The sequence below is a fragment of the Hylobates moloch genome, unplaced genomic scaffold (assembly GCF_009828535.3).
Source record: "Hylobates moloch isolate HMO894 unplaced genomic scaffold, HMol_V3 SCAFFOLD_6, whole genome shotgun sequence".
Lineage (NCBI taxonomy): Eukaryota > Metazoa > Chordata > Mammalia > Primates > Hylobatidae > Hylobates > Hylobates moloch.
The window spans coordinates 110132817-110156759 of NW_026652281.1; the positions used below are offsets into that span (position 1 = coordinate 110132817).

Below are 23943 nucleotides of genomic sequence, written 5' to 3' on the forward strand. Positions count from 1 at the left end.
TTCAACATTCTTAAAGAAAAGAATTTTCAACCCAGAATTTCATATCCAGCCAAACTAAGCTTCATAAGTGAAGGAGAAATAAAATACTTTACAGACAAGCAAATGCTGAGTGATTTTGTCACCACCAGGCCTGCCCTAAAAGAGCTCCTGAAGGAAGCACTAAACATGGAAAGGAACAACCGGTACCAGCCACTGCAAAAACATGCCAAATTGTAAAGACCATCGAGGCTAGGAAGAAACTGCATCAACTAACGAGCAAAATAACCAACTAACATTATAATGACAGGATCATATTCACATAATAACAATATTAACTTTAAATGTAAATGGGCTAAATGCTCCAATTAAAAGACACAGACTGGCAAACTGGATAAGGAGTCAAGACCCATCAGTGTGCTGTATTCAGGAAACCCATCTCACGTGCAGAGACACACATAGACTCAAAATAAAGGGATGGAGGAAGATCTATCAAGCAAATGGAAAACAAAAAAAGGCAGGGGTTTCAATCCTGGTCTCTGATAAAATAGACTTTAAACCAACAAAGATCAAAAGAGATAAAGAAGGCCATTACATAATGGTAAAGGGATCCATTCAACAAGAAGAGCTAACTATCCTAAATATATATGCACCCAATATGGGAGCACCCAGATTCATAAAGCAAGTCCTGAGTGACCTACAAAGGGACCTAAACTCCCACACAATAATAATGGGAGACTTTAACACCCCACTGTCAACATTAGACAGATCAACGAGACAGAAAGTTAACAAGGATATCCAGGAATTGAACTCAGCTCTGCACAAAGTGGACCTAATAGACATCTACAGAACTCTCTACCCCAAATCAACAGAATGTACATTTTTTTCAGCACCACACCACACCTATTCCAAAATTGACCACATAGTTGGAAGTAAAGCTCTCCTCAGCAAATGTAAAAGAACAGAAATTATAACAAACTGTCTCTCAGACCACAGTGCAATCAAACTAGAACTCAGGATTAAGAAACTCACTCAAAACCGCTCAACTACATGGAAACTGAACAACCTGCTCCTGAATGACTACTGGGTACATAATGAAATGAAGGCAGAAATAAAGATGTTCTTTGAAACCAACGAGAACAAAGACACAACATACCAGATGCTCTGGGACACTTTCAAAGCAGTGTGTAGAGGGAAATTTATAGCACTAAATGCCCACAAGAGAAAGCAGGAAAGATCCAAAATTGACACCCTAACATCACAATTAAAAGAACTAGAAAAGCAAGAGCAAACACATTCAAAAGCTAGCAGAAGGCTAGAAATAACTAAAATCAGAGCAGAACTGAAGGAAATAGAGACACAAAAAACCCTTCAAAAAATTAATGAATCCAGGAGTTGGTTTTTTGAAAAGATCAACAAAATGGATAGACTGCTAGCAAGACTAATAAAGAAGAAAAGAGAGAAGAATCAAATAGATGAAATAAAAAATGAAAAAGGGGATATCACCACCGATCCCACAGAAATACAGTCTACCATCAGAGAATACTACAAACACCTCTACACAAATAAACTAGAAAATCTAGAAGAAATGGAGAAATTCCTTGACAAATACACCCTCCCAAGACTAAACCAGGAAGAAGTTGAATCTCTGAATAGACCAATAACAGGCTCTGAAAGTGTGGCAATAATCAATAGCTTACCAACCAAAAAGAGTCCAGGACCTGATGGATTCACAGCCGAATTCTACCAGATGTACAAGGAGGAACTGGTACCATTCCTTCTGAAACTATTCCAATCGATAGAAAAAGAGGGAATCCTCCCTAACACATTTTATGAGGCCAGCATCATCCTGATACCAAAGCCTGGCAGAGACACAACCAAAAAAGAGAATTTCAGACCAATATCTGTGATGAACATTGATGCAAAAATCCTCAATAAAATACTGGCAAACCGAATCCAGCAGCACATCAAAAAGCTTATACACCACGATCAAGTGGGCTTCATCCCTGGGATGCAAGGCTGGTTCAACATACGCAAATCAATAAATGTAATCCAGCATATAAACAGAACCAAAGACAAAAACCACATGACTATCTCAATAGATGCAGAAAAGGCCTTTGACAAAATTCAACAACCCTTCATGCTAAAAACTCTCAATAAATTAGGTATTGATGGGACGTATCTCAAAATAATAAGAGCTATCTATGACAAACCCACAGCCAATATCATACTGAATGGGCAAAAACTGGAAGCATTCCCTTTGAAAACTGGCACAAGACAGGGATGCCCTCTCTCACCACTCCTATTCAACATAGTGCTGGAAGTTCTGGCCAGGGCAATCAGGCAGGAGAAGGAAATAAAGGGTATTCAATTAGGAAAAGAGGAAGTCAAATTGTCCCTGATTAGCAACTTCAGCAAAGTCTCAGGATACAAAATCGATGTACAAAAATCACAAGCATTCTTGAACACCAATCACAGACAAACAGAGAGCCAAATCATGAGTGAACTCCCATTCACAATTGCTTCAAAGAGAATAAAATACCTAGGAATCCAACTTACAAGGGATGGGAAGGACCTCTTCAAGGAGAACTACAAACCACTGCTCCATGAAACAAAAGAGGATACAAACAAATGGAAGAACATTCCATGCTCATGGGTTGGAAGAATCAATATCGTGAAAATGGCCATACCGCCCAAGGTAATTTATAGATTCAATGCCATCCCCATCAAGCTACCAGTGACTTTCTTCACAGAGTTGGAAAAAACTACTTTAAAGTTCATATGGAACCAAAAAAGAGCCCACATCGCCAAGTCAATCCTAAGCCAGAAGAACAAAGCTGGAGGCATCACGCTACCTGACTTCAAACTATACTACGAGGCTACAGTAACCAAAACAGCATGGTACTGGTACCACAACAGAGACATAGATCAACGGAACAGAACAGAGCTCTCAGAAATAATGCCACATATCTACAACTATCTGATCTTTGATAAACCTGACAAAAACAAGAAATGGCGAAAGGATTCCCTATTTAATAAATGGTGCTGGGAAAACTGGCTAGCCATATGTAGAAAGCTGAAACTGCATCCCTTCCTTACACCTTATACAAAAATTAATTCAAGATGGATTAAAGACTTACATGTTAGACCTAAAACCATAAAAACCCTAGGAGAAAACCTAGGCAATACCATTCAGGACACAGGCGTGGGCAAGGACTTCATGTCTAAAACACCAAAAGCCCAAAAGCAATGGCAACAAAAGCCAAAATTGACAAATGGGATCTAATTAAACTAAAGAGCTTCTGCACAGCAAAAGAAACTACCATCAGAGTGAACAGGCAAACTACAGAATGGGAGAAAATTTCCGCAACCTACTCATCTGACAAAGGGCTAATATCCAGAATCTACAATGAACTCAAACAAATTTACAAGAAAAAAACAAACAACCCCATCAAAAAGTGGGCGAAGGACATGAACAGACACTTCTCAACAGAAGCCATTTATGCAGCCAAAAAACACATGAAAAAATGCTCATCATCACTGGCCATCAGAGAAATGCAAATCAAAACCACAATGAGATACCATCTCACACCATTTAGAATGGCCATCATTAAAAAGTCAGGAAACAACAGGTGCTGGAGAGGATGTGGAGAAATAGGAACACTTTTACACTGTTGGTGGGACTGTAAACTAGTTCAACCATTGTAGAAGTCAGTGTGGCGATTCCTCAGGGACTTAGAACTAGAAATACCACTTGACCCAGCCATCCCATTACTGGGTATATACCCAAAGGACTATAAATCATGCTGCTATAAAGACACATGCACACATATGTTTATTGCGGCACTATTCACAATAGCAAAGACTTGGAACCAACCCAAATGTCCAACAACGATAGACTGGATTAAGAGAATGTGGCACATATACACCATGGAATACTATGCAGCCATAAAAAAGGATGAGTTCATGTCCTTTGTAGGGACATGGATGAAACTGGAAACCATCATTCTCAGTAAACTATCGCAAGGGCAAAAAACCAAACACCGCATGTTCTCACTCATAGGTGGGAATTGAACAATGAGAACTCATGGACACAGGAAGGGGAACATCACACTCCGGGGACTGTTGTGGGGTGGGAGAGGGGAGAGGGACAGCGTTAGGAGATATACCTAATGCTAAATGACGAGTTAATGGGTGCAGCAAACCAACATGGCACATGGATACATATGTAACAAATCTGCGCATTGTGCACATGTACCCCAAAACCTAAAGTATAATAATAAAAAAAAAGGAAAAAAAAAAAGAAAGAAAAAAAAGAAAATACTTAGAGACAAATAAAAGATACAACATACCAAAACTTATGGGATGCAGCAAAAGCAGTTCTCAAAGGATAATTTATAGCTATACATGGCTACAAAAGGAAAAAAGAGAGAGGCCTGGTGCGGTGGCTCATGCCTGTAATCTCAGCACTTTGGGAGGCCAAGGCGGGTGGATCACGAGGTTAGGAGTTCAAGACCAGCCTGGCCAACATGGTGAAATCCCGTCTCTACTAAAAATACAAAAAAAAAAAAAAAAAATCAGCCCAACATGATGGCAGGCACCTGTAATCTCAGCTACTCAGGAGGCTGAGGCAGGAGAATCGCTTGAAACCAGGAGGTAGAGGTTGCAGTGAGCCAAGATCATGCCACTGCTCTCCAGCCTGGGTGACAGAGCGAGACTCCATCTCAAAAAAAAAAAAAAAGAGAGAGAGAGAGAGAAGACCTCAAATGATTATCCCAACTCTACACTTTAAGGAACTAGTAAAAGAAGAACAAATCAAACCCACAACTAGCAGAAGGGAGGAAATTACCAAGATCAGAAAAGAAAAAAACCAATGAAACCAGAAGTTAGTTCTTTGAAAAGATTAATAAAATTGACAAATCTTTAGCTAAACTGAAACAAAAAGAGAGAAGATGAAAATAACTTAAATCAGAAATGAAAGTGGGGACCTTATTAACTACCTTATAGAAATAAAAAGGACTATGAGAGAAAACTATGAACAATTGTTTGCCAACAAATTAGTATCGAGGAATCTGCCCTGATATTCATGTAGGTTCTTTTCTATTTTCCCTAAGCGTCAGCCAGCTTGAGAAATAAAGGGACAGAGTACAAAAGAGAGAAATTTTAAAGCTGGGTGTCCGGGGGAGACATCACATGTCGGTAGGTTCCGTGATGCCCCACAAGCCGCAAAAACCAGCAAGTTTTTATTAGAGATTCTCAAAAGGGGAGGGAGTGTGTGAATAGGTGTGGGTGACAGATATCAAGTACTTAACAGGGTAATAGAATATCACAAGGCAAGTGGAGGCAGGGTGAGATCACAGGACCACAGGACCGAGGTGAAATTAAAATTGCTAATGAAGTTTCGGGCACCATTGTCATTGATAACATCTTATCAGGAGACAGGGTTTTGAGATCAACTGGTCTGACCAAAATTTATTAGGCGGGAATTTCCTCTTCCTAATAAGCCTGGGAGCGCTATGGGAGACTGGAGTCTATTTCATCTCTGCAGTCTCGACCGTAAGAGATGATCACGCTCAGGGGGGCCAGTTCAGAGACCCACCCCCAGGTGTGTATTCTCTTTCTCAGGGATGTTCCATGCTGAGAAAAAGAATTCAGCGATATTTCTCCCATTTGCTTTTGAAAGAAGAGAAATATGGCTCTGTTCCGCCTGGCTCACCAATGGTCAGAGTTTAAGGTTATCTCTCTTGTTTCCTAAACATTGCTGTTATCTTGTTCTTTTTTCAAGGTGCTCAGATTTCATATTGTTTAAACACACATGCTGTACAATTTGTGCAGTTAATGCAATTATTACAGGGTCCTGAGGTGACATACATCCTCCTCAGCTGACAGGATTAAGAGATTAAAGTAAAGACAGGCATAGGAAATCACAAGGGTATTGATTGGGGAAGTGATAAGGGTCCATGAAATCTTTACAATTTATGTTTAGAGATTGCAGTAAAGACAGGCATAAGAAATTATAAAAGTATTAATTTGGGGAACTTTTAAATGTCCATAAAATCTTCACAATCCATGTTCTTCTGCCATAGCTTCAGCTGGTCCCTCCGTTTGGGGTCCCTGACTTCCCGCAACAAATTAGGTAACCTACAGGATATGGACAAATTCCCAGGCACAGAAAATTTACCTAATTCACTCAATGAGAAATAGAAAATCTGAACATACGTACAACAAGTAAGAAATTGAATTAATAATCAAAACTCCTCCAAACAAGAAAAGTCCAGGCCTAATAGTTTTACGGTAAATTCTACCAAACACTTTTTTTCTTTCTTGGAGACTTTTATTAATTTCATTTTTTTAAATTATATTTTAAGTCCTGGGGTACAGTGCAGAATGTGCAGTTTTGTTACATAGGTATACACGTGCCACGGTGGTTTGCTGCACCCATCAACCCGCCACCTACATTCGGTATTTCTCCTAATGCTATCCCTTCCCTAGCCCCTCACCACTTGACAGGCCCTGGTGTGTGATGTTCACTTCCCTGCATCAATGTGTTCTCATTGTTCAACTCCCACTTATGAGTGAGAACATGTGGTGTTTTCTACCAAACATTTAAAAATAAATTACCATCAGGCCGGGCGCGGTGGCTCACGCCTGTAATTCCAGCACTTTGGGAGGCCGAGGCGGGCGGATCACAAGTTCAGGAGATCGAGAACATCCTGGCTAACACGGTGAAACCTCGTCTCTATTAAAAATACAAAAAAATTAGCCGGGCGAGGTGGTGGGCGCCTGTAGTCCCAGCTACGCAGGAGGCTGAGGCAGGAGAATAGCGTGAACCCCAGGGGGCGGAGCCTGCAGTGAGCCGAGATCACGCCACTGCACTCCAGCCTGGGTGAAAAGAGCAAGACTCCTTCTCGGAAAAAAAAAAGAAAATAAAAAATAAATAAATAAATAAATAACCACCAATCATTCTCAAACTCTTCCAAAAATAGGAGAGGAGGAAACACTTCCCAACTCATTTTAAGAAACCAGCATTACTCTGATACTAAAGCCAGATAAAGACACAAGAAAAGAAAACTACAAGCCAATATACCTTAAGAATCCAGAGGCTAGCCGGGCGCAGTGGCTCATGCCTATAATTCTAGCACTTTGGGAGGCTGAGGCAGTTAGATCACTTGAGCCCAGGAATACGAGACCAGCCTGGCCAACATGGTGAAACCCAGTCTCTACCAAAAATACAAAAAAATAGCCAGGCATGGCAGTGTGTGCCTGTAGTCCCAGCTACTTGGGAGGCAGAGGTGGGAGGATCACTTGAGCCCAAGCCACCACACCCCAGCCTGGGCAACAAAGCAAGACCCTGTCTAAAATAATAATAATAATAAAAAGCAATACAGAAAGTTACATGGATGTAAAAACCTTAACCCATTTAAAGCTCAGTTTTCCTAAGTAACTGAAACCCAATAAAGACAACAAAGGAAATTATCTTGATAAAACATAAATTCTTTGTTTTTTTGTTTTAAGGCCAGTTACCAAAAGGATTAAGAAAAACTTCCTGTACTGTGATTGTTTCTCTTTATAGGAAGGCTGTTTAGATAACCTGAAAGTTACATCTGATGAAAAGAGTAATAACATTTAATCAGACACAAGAAGGAAGTGTCTAAGGTTATGAATGTACACTGTATTATAGAAGAAAGTAGGCCGGGCACGATGGCTCACGCCTGTAATCCCAGTGCTTTGGGAGGCTGAGGCAGGAGGATAACGAGGTCAGGAGATTGAGACCATCCCGGCCAACATGGTGAAACCCCGTCTCTACTAAAATACAAAAAAATTAGCTGGGCGTGATGGTGCATGCCTGTAGTCCCAGCTACTTGGGAGGCTGAGACAGGGGAATCGCTTGAAACCGGGAGGCGGAGGTTGCGGTCAGCCGAGATCACACCGCGGCACTCCAGCCTGGGCGACAAAGCAAGACTCCATCTCAAAAAAAAAAAAAAAAAAAAAGAGGAAGAAAGTAAACAAACAAGAAAACTTGTACCTTGATAAGGGGAATAGGTGATTCTTAGTAACAGGATGGGAAGTTTTCTGGCAACAATTCAGACACATCAAGAGTAGCCAAGAGTACAGAATCAAGTTACAGTAAAAGAAAGCATTGTTCTTCTAGGCCTTTAAGATAAACATTTCAGTGTCAGGCCATAAGGGCAGAGTTAGAATTGGAGAAAAAAAAGTTATAAGAGTTGATGAAAAGGTTGAAGGAAAGAGTTACTGTGGGGAAAAGAAAGAGAGATCAGCCTGTTACTGTGTCTATATAGAAGGAAGTAGACATAAGAGACTCCATTTAGTTCTGTATTTGAGATGCTGTTAATCTGTGACCCTACCCCCAACCTTGTCCTTGCAAGAGACATGTGCTGTGGTGACTTAAGGTTAAAAGGATTTTGGGCGGTGCAGAATGTGCTTTGTTAAACAAGTGCCTAAAAGCTGCTTATGGTTAAAGGTCATCACCATTCTCTTAAATCTAGAGAAAAAGAAAAACATTCGTCTCCTGCCCGTCCCTGGGCGATGGAACATCTCCAGGTAAAACCCTTTGTGTGCTTTGTTTACTGAGTAAGGAGAAAACCCACCTTTAGGATTAAGGTGGGGCTTGCTGGAGCAATACTGCTAAAAGGTTTATGGAGATGTTTGCATATGCATCTCAAAGGCACAGCATTTTCTTTTAAACTTATTGATGTTACCAGGCCTATTGTCCAGTCACTCTCTTATCTTTTTGATGGTAAAGATAATTGTCAATAAATACTAAGGAAACTCAGAGGCGGTGCCGGTGTGGGTCCTCTGTAAGCACAGCACCGGTCCCCTGGGCCCCGCTTTTCTTTCTCTACACTTTGTCTCTGTGTCTTATTCCTTTTCTCAAGTCTTTCGTCCCACCTAACGAGAAGCACCCACAGGTGTGGAGGGGCAGGCCACCCCTTCAAGTTACTATCCCAGGCAAGGTCTTGCTCTATTGCCCAGGCTGGAGTGCAGTGGTGTGATCATAGCTCACTGTAACCTCAAACTCCTGGGCGCAAGTGATCCTCTTGCCTCAGCCTCTGAAGTAGCTAAGACTACAGGTGGTGTACCACTACACCTGGCTAATTTTTAAATTTTTTCATAGAGAAAGGGTCTTGCTATGTTGTCCAGGCTGGTCTTGAACTGGCTTTGAGTAGTCCTCCTGGCTCCCATTTCATAATTTTTAAAAACATGTTTTTCCATAATAAAATTTTTGCATGTATTAATAGACCCAATAAATGTAATCTTTTACAAAATGTAAGCATCAAAGAACACACTTGTATTTATATTCAGTAATTTTGTTCATTAAAAAATAGTATTTTTCATATGGTTCATAAAAAATAATGTGCTCTTGTATTTCATTAAAAAATATTACTTTTAACGAAACAAATTGACCCAGACCTTTAACGAATATCTATTATTTTATTTAACCTAACATAACTTAAAAATTTCAAATTATGTGAAAAGTTCATTTATAGACATTTATCCTATTTCATTTACCTAAGTTATTTATGTTTTTTTTTCAAGACCTCACTCTGTCATCCAGGTTGAAGTGCACTGGCGCAATCTCAGCTTACTGCAACCTCTGCCTTCCTGGTTCAAGCGATTCTCCCGTCTCAGCCTCCCGAGTAGCTGGGACTACAGGCATGCACCACCATGCCTGGCTACTTTTTATATTTTTAGTAGAGATGGGGTTTCACTATATTGGCCAGGCTGGTCTCGAACTCCTGACCTCGTGATCTGCCTGCCTTGGCCTCCCAAAGTGCTGGGATTACAGGCGTGAGCCACCGTGCCTGGCTAGTCTTTGGAATTTTACCTGTGGGATTTTTTTGAGGCCTGAATTGAAGATACATTTCCCCATAAAACAATTTTAATTGCTTCCTCTGAGAGCCTTGTGGCTTGAGGTGTTTCAGATCACCCGGTTTGCATGAATTCAGGCAATGAGGACTCTCCTTGTGGCTCTGCATACTCAGCCTTTACCCACTCCACGCAGGAGATTTCACTTGCAGTGCCCTGGGGAGGTGGGTTTCCTCTTGGTTCACTCTTACATTGAGGATATAACCCTTTGGGTTCTGTAGCGAACACATCTGTTCCTCCTCATCATGCCCCCTCTGTCTGCCTCTGGTCTTAGCCTCAATTGCGGTGGAAGGTTCTGTGTGAACTCTGTCTCAGCTTTCATTTCATTTCAGCCACAGTTCCAGTGGCTAGCTCCTGCCTAGCAAACTCATACTCAACTTGTACTGATAGAATCCCACTGCAAATGCATACCTCTATCTTCCTGCTTTTGTCCAAGGACTTTTGCCAAAGCCAGCATCTGCCTGGCTTGCATGCCAGGGAAGTCCCTAAGTGAGGGTGAATCGATGTCCCTGAAGACAGTCTTCACCCATAGGAGTGGAAGCTGGTGATAAATGCTCCAGCCTCCTGTCCTATTGGACAATTCTGATACGTTTTCTCTATGCTTCTCAAGATGCCCTTACAGAATCTGTAAGAGAACCTCACATACTCAATATTACACTGCTCCTCCAACTTCTCCCTTTCTAGACCTCCCTGGTTCTCGCTCTTTATTTCTGCAATCATCTCCCAAATAGACTGCCTGCATCCATGTGCTTGTTTTAGGTTTTGATTTTTTGTTTGTTTGTTTGAGATGGAGTTTTGCTCTTGCTGCCCAGGCTGGAGTGCAGTGGTGTGATCTTGGCTCACCACAACTTCCGCCTCCTGGGTTCAAGAGATTCTCCTGCCTCAGCCTCCCAAGTAGCTGGGATTACAGGCATCTGCCACCTCCCCTCCCCCAGCTAATTTTGTATTTTTAGTAGAGACGGGGCTTCTCCATGTTGGTCAGGCTGGTCTCGAACTCCCGACCTCAGGTGATCTGCCTGCCTTGGCCTCCCAAAGTGCTGGGATTACAGGTGAGAGACACCGCGCCTGTAATCCCATTTTTAGGGAACCTAAAAGAAGATATAACCCCACTGCTTTTGCCAGAACAAAATTTTTTTCTTCTTTTAAATTTCTTCCTCTCTGCTATAGGTGTCTGGGATGGGACAGACACTTATGAGATGAGAGTCCTGGAATTTTCCAAAATTTACATTCATCTTGTAGCATTCTTTATAGATAACATTTATTCATTGGAGCCTGGTGTGGTCTTTGGGCAAAACACCTAACTGTAAAGAAAACTCCAGTTGAAATTTTGCAACCATTATGGCTTTTTAGAAAGGTAGAACTATTCATATACATATTTCCAGCTTCCTCTCAAAAATGGCAGATGAGTCAAGAATGTAAGTCAAGAGACTTAACATTGACTTACAAGAATGTGAGTCAACAGACTTACATTGACTTACAAGAATGTAAGTCAACAGACTTAGTGGGAAAGGCTAGAATTTTGAAATCACAGATACTTGCTTCCAAAACAGTCCCCGCGAGGGCAGTAATAATGGAGTAGGGCTGCATGCTGCCACCAGAGGGCAGCAGAGGCCGGGAACAGGTGGAGAGGCAAGGCCCAGTTACTGTTACGGTCTGAGATCTGATGGAGACAAGATGAGTATTTATTGGGCTCTGTTACAAGTTGGTCATTGTGCTGGGCACAATAAAAAATCACACAAAGTTCAAAGGCAGAGATCAGAGGTCAGAGCCAACGGGGGAGTGGAACAGAGCAGAATTAAGAGGGCAGTTCTTCAGATCAACTAAAGAACCCTCGAAGACAGCATGTCTGGAAACACAAATACAATACCAGAAATAAATATGATGGCTATTTTTTGGTTTGTTCTTGACCATGGAAGCTGGGTCATCCCTGGAGAATCAGATGAGGCAAATTTGTAGGGCCACTGAGGGTCAGTCGATCTGTAGATTTACTTTATGCTGATCAGAATTTAAATGGCCCTCTTGGCTGGGTGTTGTGGCTCATGCCTGTAATCCCAGCACTTTGGGAGGCTGAGCTGGGAGGATTGCTTGAGCCCAGGAATTCGAGATCAGCACGAGTAACATAGAGAGACCCTGTCTCTACTTAGAAAAATTAAAAAATTAGCTGGGCATGATGGCACATGCCTGAGGTCCCAGCTGTTTGGGAGGCTGATGTAGGAGGATCTCTTGAGTCTGGGAGGTCAAGACTGTAGTAAGCTATGATCGTGCCACTGCACCCTAGCGTGGGCAACAGAGTGAGAACCTCTCTCTATAAATAAATCAATAGCCCCCTCCCTGAGCAAACATAAAACTCTTTTGGTTTAGTGTTTCTCCCACTACAGGAATAAACACAATCTCACGTCACAGGTCCAGGCTTTTCCCATCAGGCTAGATGTGTTGGCATTTTGATAATATCCTGTGCTTGCTCTAACATCTAATCTTTGACTCTTACACTTGATGGCAAAATCCTCCAGCTCCCCGAGATACTCACTGAGGTGGGGGCTGTTCCGTGAGCACTAACTGCTTGGGGATTGCCGGCCTCGTGGCCTTCCTGTATTTTGCCCTGCTGTGAAAACGCAGGCAATATGGCCGGGTGCAGTGGCTCACGTCTGTAATCCCAGCACGTTGGGAGGCTGAGGTGGGAGGATTGCCTGAGGTCAGGAGTTTGAGACCAGCCTGTGCAACATGGTGAAACCCCATCTCTACTAAAAATACAAAAATTATCAGGCGTCGTGGCGTGCACCTGTAGTCCCAGTTACTTGGGAGGCTGAGGCGGGAGAATGGCATGAACCCGGGAGGTGGAGGTTGCCGTGAGCCGAGATTGCGCCACTGCACTCCAGCCTGGGCGACAGAGCGAGACTCCGTCTAAAACAAACAAAAAAAAGAAAATGCAGGCAATTACCTCTGCACTCTCAAATCCCTGTGAGGTGAGACTTGCTCTCTCTCCAAAAGGCCTTGTGGATACTCCCAACCCCACTGGACAGTTATAGCGGCGCAATGGGAAGCTCTGGGAGAACCTGTCAGATTTTCACCAATTGGATTTTTCATTAACAGGTGGGCTTGGTTTCGTGTTGTCACTTTTTTTCTAAATTTCATTACCATGCTATAAACTCAGTTATTTTTTGGCCTTTCTTATTAGTTTTGTTTTACTTCCTTTTTTTTTTTTTTTTTTTTTTTGAGACAGGGTCTCACTCTGTTGCCCAGGCTGGAGTGCAGTGGTGTGATCACGGCTCACTGCAGCTGCAACCTCCTGGGCTCAAGTGATCCTCCCACCTCAGCCTCCCAAGTAGCTGAGACTACAGGTGTGCACCACCACACTCAGGTAATTTTATTTTTTGTAGAGATGGGGCCTCACTGTGTTGCCCAGGCTGGTCTCAAATTCCTGAGCTAAAGCGATCTGCCTGCCTCGGCCTCCTAAAGTGTTGGGATTATAGGCATAAGCCTCCATGTCCGGTCTGTTTCACTGTTTTTTTTTTTTTTTTTTTTTGAGATGGAGTCTTGCTCTGTCGCTGAGGCTGGAGTGCAGTGGCCCAATCTCAGCTCACTGCAACCTCCACCTCCCAGGTTCAAGCAATTCTCCTGCCTCAGCCTCCTGAGCAGCTGGGATTACAGGTGCCTGCCACCACACCCAGCTAATTTTTGTATTTTTAGTAGAGACAGGGTTTCACCATGTTGGGCATGCTGGTCTCGAACTGCTGACCTCAAGTGATCCGCCTGCCTCGGCCTCCCAAAACGCTAGGATTATAGGTGTGAGCCACTGCACGTGGCCTGTTTCACTCTTCTTAAAGAAAATTTTCAATTTTTTTTTTTTTTGCTAAATCTTGCTCACCTTAGGCTTTTCCTCCCGCTGTGGCCATGTGTGTTTACACTTGCGGAGCTCCTCCTCTGTTCCTCCTCTGCGTCCCTCCCCCTGGATGTCATGGTCTAGGGTGAGCTGCTCAGCTCCATCAGTAAATGAAGGTTATGAGTTCTGCTGCTTGGACGGGCTGGGTTCCGGTGACAGGCTTCAGGGACTCGAGTGGTGGGTGGCTCTGACAAGTCCTACTTATCTTCAGGCTGGGAGCTGCAGGCATAAAGCTGCTCCTGTGAGTGCCAGAGCAGGGAGACAGAGCAGAGTTCAGGGCTCCCTCCCTGAGGCTCCCCAACATCAGCTTGCTTCCGCTTCCGTGTCCTCAGACAGGTGAGTCCAGGGCCAACCCCCTTGGACCTGCTGAACTAGACCCTGAGTGTGAGGCCCTGGAGCTGCACTTCGACAGCTTCCTAGGTGGTTCTGATAGGGCAGCAGAGAAAGACAAGCAACAGTTTCACCGAGACTGAGCTGCTTGAGGTTCTAGTTCCCACTATGGGCATTTGTTGCTGGAGCCTTTCTCCCTCTGTTTTAGGAAAGTCAACTGGAAGCTCAGTTGGGGTTAAACTCCAGAAGAGATCCCTCCCCACTGGCAGATCAAAGTGGTTTGTGGGCACAATGCATCCCAGGTGCAGGCAATAAGAGGAGATGCAGAGAATTTAGAAACCAAATAAAGCCGAGTGAGAGAGTAAGAGTCAGTCAGCTTTTTCCTTTTGTTTTGTTTCTTTTCTTTTGTCTTGTTTTCTTTTTCTTTTTAGAGATGGAGTTTTGCTCTTTTGGGCAGGTTCGTCTTGAACACCTGGCCTCAAGCGATCCTCCCACCTTGGCCTCCCAAAATGTTGGGGTTACAGGCATGCACCATCTCGCCCAGCTGAGAGTTGGTCAGCTTTTAATCATCACCATGCCCCAGCAATTCTACCCACCCTGGTCAGGCCTAAAATCTCCCTCCCTGGGGACGGATCCCCCGCCCCTCCACCCCTCCCCACACCACTGCCCCTTCCCAACCACGAGGGAGTCTGATGAACAACTCATTTTTGTTGGTTTCTTTTCAGTGTTTTATTTTTCAAAATATACAATTTAAGTTTTTATTTCACAACCGTAGTTTTGAATATTTATTCCAAAATCTTTAAATAGCTCTGCAGCAAACAGTACAAATCACAAGGTCCGTCAAACTGTGTCTCTTTAGCCTTTACACTTGGCGAGTTTTTTAAGTTTCAAGTAGTAATGGTTTGTCGGTAAGAAAGGAACCAAAAACAGGAGGAAACAACATTTTTTACATAAGCTCAACATGTAGGATTAGAAAAGGCCGTCTGACCAGCTCCTTGGTCTGGGACCAGACTAAGAACACGTATCTGGCTTATAAATAAGACCATCCTGGGAGCAGTGAGGGTTTTGGTTATGAGGAGGAAGGGGCAGGAAACTTATCTGCAGAGGCTGGGAGGCAGGGGGAGGTGAGGCACTGAGAGGTGGCTCCTTCTGGGAGGGCCCGAGTTGGGGGCTGAGCGGGGTGGAGGCCAAGAATGGCCGGGGACGGGGTGGGGCTGCCACTGGTGGAGAAGCCTCCTCAGCCTCCCCGGGGGAGAAAGGCTGTGATTCTGGAGGCAGGAGAGGGACGGCTAGAGAAGCTGCCAGGTCCCAAAGCAAGCAGCTGGGACTCCTGCCAGCTACCCTGGGCCCAACGACACAGGCAGCTGGCAGGGCCAGAGGGGCTGCCCCAGAGTCTGGGGTGGACTGTGGGAGGCATCATGCTGTCTCTTCTTGCAAGAGCTCTTTGTCCACCTCAGAGCCACCAAAGCCTCCCCAGAAAGGACAGCAGGGAGGACAGGGACCACAGGTCCCACAGACCCACTTCTGACTGTGAATGCGGAGCTGTGCTGTGCAGGCAGCTCCTAGGCAGCCCATGATGCTAAGGCACAAGGGTGACACAGGTGGCCACGAGGGGTCAGTTTTCTTCATTTCCCCTTGCGGCTGCTACCCGTGGCCAGGTCCTGAAGCAGTCCTGTGGGCCGAGCTCTAGGCAGGGATGCTCCAGGAAGAAGCGGGTCACCAAGGGCCACCTGGCCACCAAGTGGATGTGACCCTCCTACTAGGGGTCAGGAGGGTGGTCCTGCCTCAGGGCCCCCTCAGCACCTTCCACTAGGCTGCAGGGCCGGACAGAGACCATCCTGCCTGGCCAAGCCAACCTTCTTAATGGGGTCTGGATGGCAGGTGGGGGTCGGGAAGGGGCCAGGGCTGGGCTGAGGGCAGGACGGAGGGGGTGGGAGTTGTCACTGCGTCTTCGTGTGGGGTTTCTCTGGAGTGAGGGTGTGGAAACAGTAATCCCACAATTTGGTGCTGATACCAAATCCTAAAGAGGGAGACAAATGGGGAGAAGATGAGGCATTGAAGGAGCAGGCGTGCACTGGCTTGGGAAGGGTGCCAGGGTATGGATAAGAGGTGGAGACGATGTCAATATCTGTCCCCTTGGCCTTCCCAACTCCCGAGCCATCCTGGCAGAAGTCAAAGGTGGGGAACCTGTGTCTTTTATTGTCCCCAGCATGAAGCTGGAATAAACCCTAATTCCTTATCTGGCCTTCGTTTCTAGGATACGTGGCCCCCTCCCACCCCCCACCTCCATCTCCTTCCCCTTCCTTGGGGGCCAAGTTCATTCCTGCCTCAGGGCTTTGCACCAGTCGGGACGCCAGATGCTGGTTTCTCTTCATTAGGGTCTTAGCTCTAATGGCACCTCTGCAATGACACCTGGACCATTTAATCTCTTTGCTGTCCAACTAGCCCCTAGCCACACACGGCTACTGAGCCCTAGAAATGTGGCTAGAGCTCCAGAGAAACTGGATTTCTAACCTCATTTAATTCTGATGAATTAACATGTCAATGTAAAAACTGATGCTTGATTCAGTTACTGGAATTTTTATTTATTTATTTATTTATTTATTTATTTATTTATTTATTTTGAGATGCAGTTTCGCTCTTGTTGCTCAGGGTGGAGTGCACTGGTGTGATCTTGGCTCACTGCAACCTCCGCCTCCTGGGTCCAAGAGATTCTCCCTCCTCAGCCTCCTGAGTAGCTGGGATTACAGGTGCGCACCACCACATCCAGCTAATTTTTTGTATTTTTTTTTTTTTTGAGATGGAGTCTCGCTCTGTCACCCAGGCTGGAGTGCAGTGGCTCGATCTCAGCTCACTGCAAGCTCTGCCTCCCGGGTTTAGGCCATTCTCCTGCCTCAGCCTCCCGAGTAGCTGGGACTACAGGCTTCCGCCACCACGCCCTGCTAATTTTTTTGTATTTTTAGTAGAGACGGGGTTTCACCATGTTAGCCAGGATGGTCTCGATCTCCTGACCTCGTGATCGACCGCCTCGGCCTCCCAAAGTGCTGGGATTACAGGCATGAGCCACTGCGCCCGGCCAATTTTTTTGTATTTTTAGTAGAGACGGGGTTTCAACATGTTGGCCAGGCTGGTCTTGAACTCCTGACCTCAGGTGATCCGCCCATCTCGGCCTCCTAAAGTATGTTACCGGAAAATTTTTTCTGTCTCTCTTTTTTTTTTATACTTTAAGTTTTAGGGTACATGTGCACAACGTGCAGGTTTGTTACATATGTATACATGTGCCATGTTGGTGTGCTGCACCCATTAACTCGTCATTTAACATTAGGTATATCTCCCAATGCTATCCTTCCCCTCTCCCCCCACCCCACAACTATTACTGGAAATTTTTAAAGCGTGTTTGCAGCAACTTACCTATGTGAACTACTGTTTGCAAATTTTATAAAATCTAGATATGGATCTAGTATTTCCAATGAAACTTTAGTATCTGAATTGAGATGTGCCGTAAGCGCAAAATACACCTTAGATTTCAAAGACTTAGTATAAGAGTTGCTAATTATTTTTTTTTAAAGAGACTTTACAAAAAGGGTCTCGCTCTGTCACCCAGGCTGGGGTGCAGTGGCATGATCATAGCTCATTGCTGCCTCAAACTCCTGGGCTCAAATGATCGTCTTGCCTCAGCCTTCTAGGCAGCTGAGATTACAGGTGCACATCACCACACATGGACAATTGAAATTTTTTATGTAGAGACAAGGTCTTGCTATGTTTCCCAGACTGGTCTGGAACTCCTGGCTTCAAGCAATCCCCTGCCTCTGTCTCGCATAGTGCTGGGATTACAGGCCTGAGCCACTGCGCCCAGCCATTAATGATTTTTTAATGTTGATTACATGTTGAAATAATAATTTGCTTATATTAGGTTAAGTAAATTTTATTAAAATTCTTTTCATCTGTTTATTTTCATGTCTTAGTGTGGCCACTAGAAAATTTAAAATCCCATATGTGGCCCACATAATATTTCAATGGAAATCGCTGGACCCTTCCCCACTTATGTGATATTCCATCACCTTGTTTTATTTTCTTCTTTTTTTTTTTTTAAGACAGAGCCTTGCTCTATGGCCCAGGCTGGAGCGCAGTGGTGCAATCTTAGCTCACTGTAGCCTCTGCCTCCTGGATTCAAGCTATTCTCATGCCTCAGCCTCCCAAGTAGCTGAGATTACAGGTGGGCACCACCACACCCTGCTAATTTTTGCATTTTTAGTGGAGACAGGTTTCACCATGTTGGCCAGGCTGGTCTCAAACTCCTGACCTCAAGTGATCCACCTGCCTCGGCTTCCCAGTCCCCTCGGATGGGATTACAGGTGTGAGCCACCATGCCTGGCCCCTTTGTTTTCTTTATGGCATTTATCACAGTTTGAAATCTTTGCCATTTATCAATGTCCTTGCCTGTCTCTGCACAGCTGTCTGCACCAGGGAAGAGAGTAGAGGGAACCGTCTGTATACCCCCAGTACATGGAACAGTGCTTCGCCATTCCCAGGAGCTCTATGTAGTTGGCAAATAAATCAATAAACACACATAGGGGGCTGGGAAGCCGAGGCCCGTCCTCACCTGACTTCTGATGTGCAAAGTGGTGCTTGACATGGTGGGCCTTCAGGTTGTATAGGTAGGAGCCCTTGTGCGGCGAGCCGAAGTGCAGGTAGTAATGGGTCATGTCGTAGAGGACGTAGCCCAGGAGGCCCCCCGCAAACACAGTGCCCCCCACTGCCTCGGGCAGGATGAGCTGCATGCACAAGTAGAAGACGCCGATCACCAGGGAGGCTGGCACAGGGGGGAAGACCAGGCGGGAGCCGTCGAAGGGTGCCTGCAGATGGAGAGGCTTGGGCATCAGGAGGCAGCCAGGGGCCCCGGCAGCTGGCCAAGCCCTGGAGGCTCCCTGCAGAGGACAGGGGCAGAGCGGCCCAGACATTCCACTGCATAGGCTTGGCACCTTTGGTGGCTTTGGGGAGGGCGAGCCACCGCGTCTGGAAGATCTGGAGAGACTGTCTTACTCCCCATTTGTGAGCCAGGAAGGGACCTGGCAGATTGCAGAGGAACATGGGATGGGCGGGATGGGCGGGATGGGCGGGGTGTGCCGGCAGCTCAGAGCCCATCTCATGCTCTAGAGGCCACTGTGACTCTGGAATTGGTCAGGTGCTACACAGGTATCCCATCCCTAAATGCCGTGCCCCTGGCTAGAGGGGCATTCTGGAGACAGGGCACCTAGTCTGAGGCCTGATGTTGTCTGGGAGAGCAAGGAACTGAGGGCAGCTGAGATTAATGCAGCCTCTGTGGTGGGATGACCCTGAAGTGTCACTAGAGGTGTCCTCCCCACCCCCATGTCCAAACAGGAGGCCTTTTTTGTTCCAAGGGGGTGTCGCCACAGTGAACCAGAGAATACTGCTTCACCATGGCCCTTGAGCTTCAGAAGCCGAGGGCCTGGCATAGAGGTGAGATCTTAGCTATGGCTTGGTGAGGATTCTGAGAAGAGAATCCTGCAGCCTCTCTGGGCTGGAGGAGAGAGAGAGAAAGCAGGTGACAGTGACATAGTGAGATGCTGGTGTGGGCCTCCCTCCCTTCAGACCAGGAACAACAGGACCAGTCGTGTGCTGGAAACCAGCTCTCAGGAAAAGGAGGAAGGGAGAGAGCCAGGGAATGAGGGAGGGGGAAATAAAGGGAGGGAGGGAGAGCCCTGACTGGTAGCGTTTGCTAATTCCTGCAGTGTAAAAACTCCTGCCCTGGCGCTTTCAAGCGCTGAGGTGGTGTCACTGGAACAGAAACAGGAAAGGATGTGCATGGGTGCTCTTGTGAGCTGGTATGGGCCAGCTCCAGGTCACAGCTGGATCAGGATCCTTAGATGGATAGGTTTAGGGATCTGAGAACACGTTCCTGATTGGAGCCAACGTGGCTACAGGCCATACAATCTCCTTGGGTCCTCATGGTGTGGCAGCAGGGGACTGGACAGACTGGGGTGGAAGTGTCTCAGAAGACGGAGCCTGAGACAGCCCCTGGGGCCCCAGAATGGCCTGAGCAGGTCCCCAGAAGGTTCTTGTGTCCCCTGTGGATGGGAAAGATAGCTGACGGGGCAGTGGATCTGAAAAGGCTTCACAAACGGGGCAAGGGACACAGCAGCAGACGCAGGAGCTCTGGAGAGCAGAGGCCAGGTGAGGCTGGAGGACGCAGGCCAGGCCTGGGCTGCGCTACCTCTGAGAGCATACCTGAGAGACAGGTTGGCCCAGGACTGGGCACCTACCCCGATACTGGCCCCTAGGAAAGCCCCCTAGGATGCAGATCAACTCTGGGAAGAGCCGGGAGGACCACAGCCGACCAACCTGAGAACTCTCCCAGGTGGCCGATCAAACCCTGAATCGGCTCATCAAGATGAACCGGATTAAGTTGCTGCTGGGAAACCAAGGTGAAACCCACGTTCAGTATCAGCAACATCAGGGTCTAAACTGGTGTGCTGAAAGTATCATATCTGCCATATTTTCTCTGATTTACACCCAGCAGAGAACAGAGTGTGGAGACCGGCTGGGGAACAGCCTGGGATGGGCCAAGGACAGCACAATGCAGGGACAGAGAGGCAGTAGGGGGTACAGGGGAGATAGCTTCCTTTGGGCAGACCTATCTTCTAGGGCCAGCTTCTGGGACTGTCATGGAGTCCTTGAAGGGCCTCAGGGGAAGGTGATTGAGAGCGCAGACTCTGGAATCCCCAGAATGGGGTATGACATCCTGGCTGTGCCAAGTGTGACCTGGGGCAAGTTCCTTAGTTCCCGCAGGCCACGGTCTCCTGCTCTGTGGAACGGGGAGAACCATGGGACTGTTTTCAGGACAAGCTCCAGGAGGGCAAGGCTTTTTGTTGTTTTGTTCAATGATGTCTAGAACAGTGTCTCGCACACAGGAGGCACTCACAGGGCATTCGCTGAATGAATGAACGAATGAATGAGTTGTTTCGAGGATTAAAGGTGATGCATAAACAAGGGTGCAGAGGGCCTGGGGTCAGCATGATGCTGCACACCCACGCTGTCTCCGCCTGGCTCAGGTTCAGATGCCCAACCCAGTTGCCCCTGTGAGTCACATCAAACGTCCTGTCCCCCCCAACCCACAGCCAGACTCCCAGGAGGCTCCACAGCACCTGAAGCTGCCACTGGCTGCCGGGCCCCCTCGGGCTGCACATGCTAGGTCCGGGATGGGACCCCACCCCACTCACCTTGTGGTGCTGGCCGTGCATGACGAAGTGCAGCATGATGAGGTAATAGCTGTCGCTGGGGGGCTTCATGTGGAACAGGAAGCGGTGGATGAGGTACTCGACGAGGCTCCAGAGGAATGTCCCCAGCATGAAGAGCCCAGGGAACATGGACTTGGGCACTGCCACCGCGTACTCTGCAGGGTGGCGGGGAGAGCAAGGTGAGGACTGGTGCACAGCAGCCTAGTAGCTCCAGGTGTCCCTGCCTCACCATCCCCATCAGCTCGGGAGCTGCTGCCCTCTGTTGGACAGCTACGGGGACAGGCCATACTGCTGGGGTCCTTGAGTCAAAATGGGAAGGAGGCTGCAGGGCTCTGGGCTGGGTCTGGGGAGTCCTTTACAGGATTGATGGGCCACTGGCTGGAGGCCTGACATCCTCCTTACAGAGGCTGTGGGAGGAGTGGCTATGGCTGGGGCTGGGCCTTTACCTGGAAGGGCGACCTTGCCCCAAGGACATTGGAGACGAGAAGGCAACACTCCTGAGCCAGGGCGTTGTTATTATTATTTTGAGACAAGGTATCTCTGTGTCGCCCAGGTTGGAAGACTGGAGTGCTGGAGTGCAGTGGTGTGATTACAGCTTACTGCAGCCTCCTCTTCCTGGGCTCAAGCGATCCTTCCACCTCAGCTTCTCAAGTAGCTGGGACCACAGGCGCATGCCACCACACCCAGCTAATTTTTAATTTATTTTTTATTTTATTTTTGTAGAGATGAGAACTTTCTATGTTGCCCATGCTGGTCTCAAACTCCTGGACTCAAGCAATTCTCTTGCCTTGGCCTCCCAAAGCGCTGAGATAACAGAAGTGAGCCACTGTGCCCAGCCTCCAGGGTGTTAATGATGGAAAGTGTGAACCACCAGGGACCATGGGGCAGGAAGGACAAGAAAAAACAAGCACCGAGATCTCAACAGACAAGACCTGAAATCATAGCACAGGAGGAAGATGTGAAAACACTGAAGATGATCAGCCTAGGTGGAGAGGAGAAGACCGAAGACAGGGCACCATCTTCAAGCACATGCTTCCCACCACCCTCTGGAGACAGCCTGCAGTCCTAGCGGCTTTCAGCTCTTTCCTCCACCGGGTTCATTCTTTGAGCTCATGGAGGTTTCAGCTCTCGTTCCTGTTTGCTCCATATTCATCCTCATCCTTTTTTTTTTTTTGAGATAGAGTCTTGCTCTGTTGCCTAGGCTGGAGTGCAGTGCTGTGATCTCAGCTCACTGCAACCTCCACCTCCTGGGTTCAACTGATTCTCCTGCCTCAGCCTCCCTAGTAGCTGGGATTACATGTGTGCCACCACACCTGGCTAATTTTTATATTTTTAGTAGAGATGGGGTTTCACCATGTTATCCAGGCTGGTCTTGAACTCCTGACCTCAAGTGATCTGCCCTCCTCAGCCTCCCAAATTGCTGAGATTACAGACATGAGCCACCGTGCCTGGCCCATCGTCATCCTCTTAGCTGTGTTTCTTCTCTCCACAAACCATAGCTTTGGCCATATCTTCTCTCTTCTTAAATAACGGCTTTATCGAAATCTAATTCACATCCATATAATTCATCCAAATAAAATATATAATTCAGTGCTTTTTAGTATATTCACAGAGTTGTTAAACCATCACCCCAGTCAATTTTACAACATTTTTATCACTTCCCCCCAAGCCCCTGTACCCATTAGCAGCCACTCCCCATTTCTTCTCAGACCCTCCCAACCCTAGGAAGCCACAGGTCTACTTCCTCTTTGTTGGATTTGCCTATTCTGGACATTTCACATCAATTGAATCATATGACATATGGTCTTTTATGACTGGCTTCTCTTACCAAATATGTTCAATGTTCACCCATGTTGTAGCATGTATTAGAACTCCATTCTTTTAAGGCTGAATGATATTCAAACTTTATTCATCCATCCATCAGTTGAGGGACACCTGGGCTGTTTGTAGCTCTTAGCTATTGTGAATAGCGCTGCTATGTACATTCGTGTAGAGGTTTCGGTGTGAAGAGATGTTGTCCTTTCTGTTGGGTACAAGCCCAGGAGTGGTACTGTTGGGTCATATCATAACTCTGTTTAACCTTTTGAGGAATAGCCAGACTGTTTTCCAAAGCTAGCCATTCTCTCTCTTTTTTTTGTGAGGCAGAGTTTCGCTCTTGTCACCCAGGCTGGAGTGCAATGGCATGATCTCGGCTCACTGCAGCCTCCACCTCCCGGGTTGAAGTGATTCTCCTGCCTCAGCCTCCCGGGTAGTTGGGATTATAGGTGTGCACCACCATGCCCAACTAATTTTTGTATTTTTAGTAGAGACAGAGTTTCAACATATTGGTCAGGCTTGTCTTGAGCTCCTGACCTCAAGTGATTCACCCACCTTGGCCTCCCAAAGGGCTGGGATTACAGGCATGAGCCACCATGCTCAGCCTAGCCATTCTCTTTTAACCCATACTCCATCTCCCTCACCTGCACCCCTGGGTCAGTGCAGGAACCTGCCTTTGTACCCCATACCCAAGCTGCTGAGCATGGAGAGTCACACAGCTGTGGGTCTGGCACCTTTAACCTCTGCAAGACCCTAGACACAGCCTGATGGATGATCCCTGTGCATCTTCAAGTA

General features: G+C 46.5%; 1 protein-coding gene across 2 annotated transcripts in view; it reads right to left on the reverse strand.

Annotated features, from left to right (window-relative positions):
• Window positions 1–14792: 14792 nt before the first annotated feature.
• Window positions 14793–23943, reverse strand: part of FA2H (fatty acid 2-hydroxylase) — a 62875-nt gene continuing 53724 nt past the window's right edge. The window contains exons 5-7 of one of the 2 annotated variants that reach the window (XM_032157902.2): window positions 21316–21488; window positions 18678–18930; window positions 14793–16094 (exon numbers count right to left, since the gene is read on the reverse strand). In XM_032157902.2, the coding sequence (XP_032013793.1) occupies window positions 16015–16094; window positions 18678–18930; window positions 21316–21488 (506 nt within the window). In that variant the 3' untranslated portion in view covers window positions 14793–16014. The remainder of the gene's footprint in view (window positions 16095–18677; window positions 18931–21315; window positions 21489–23943) is intronic. The other variant, XM_032157901.2, reaches the window with a different exon arrangement.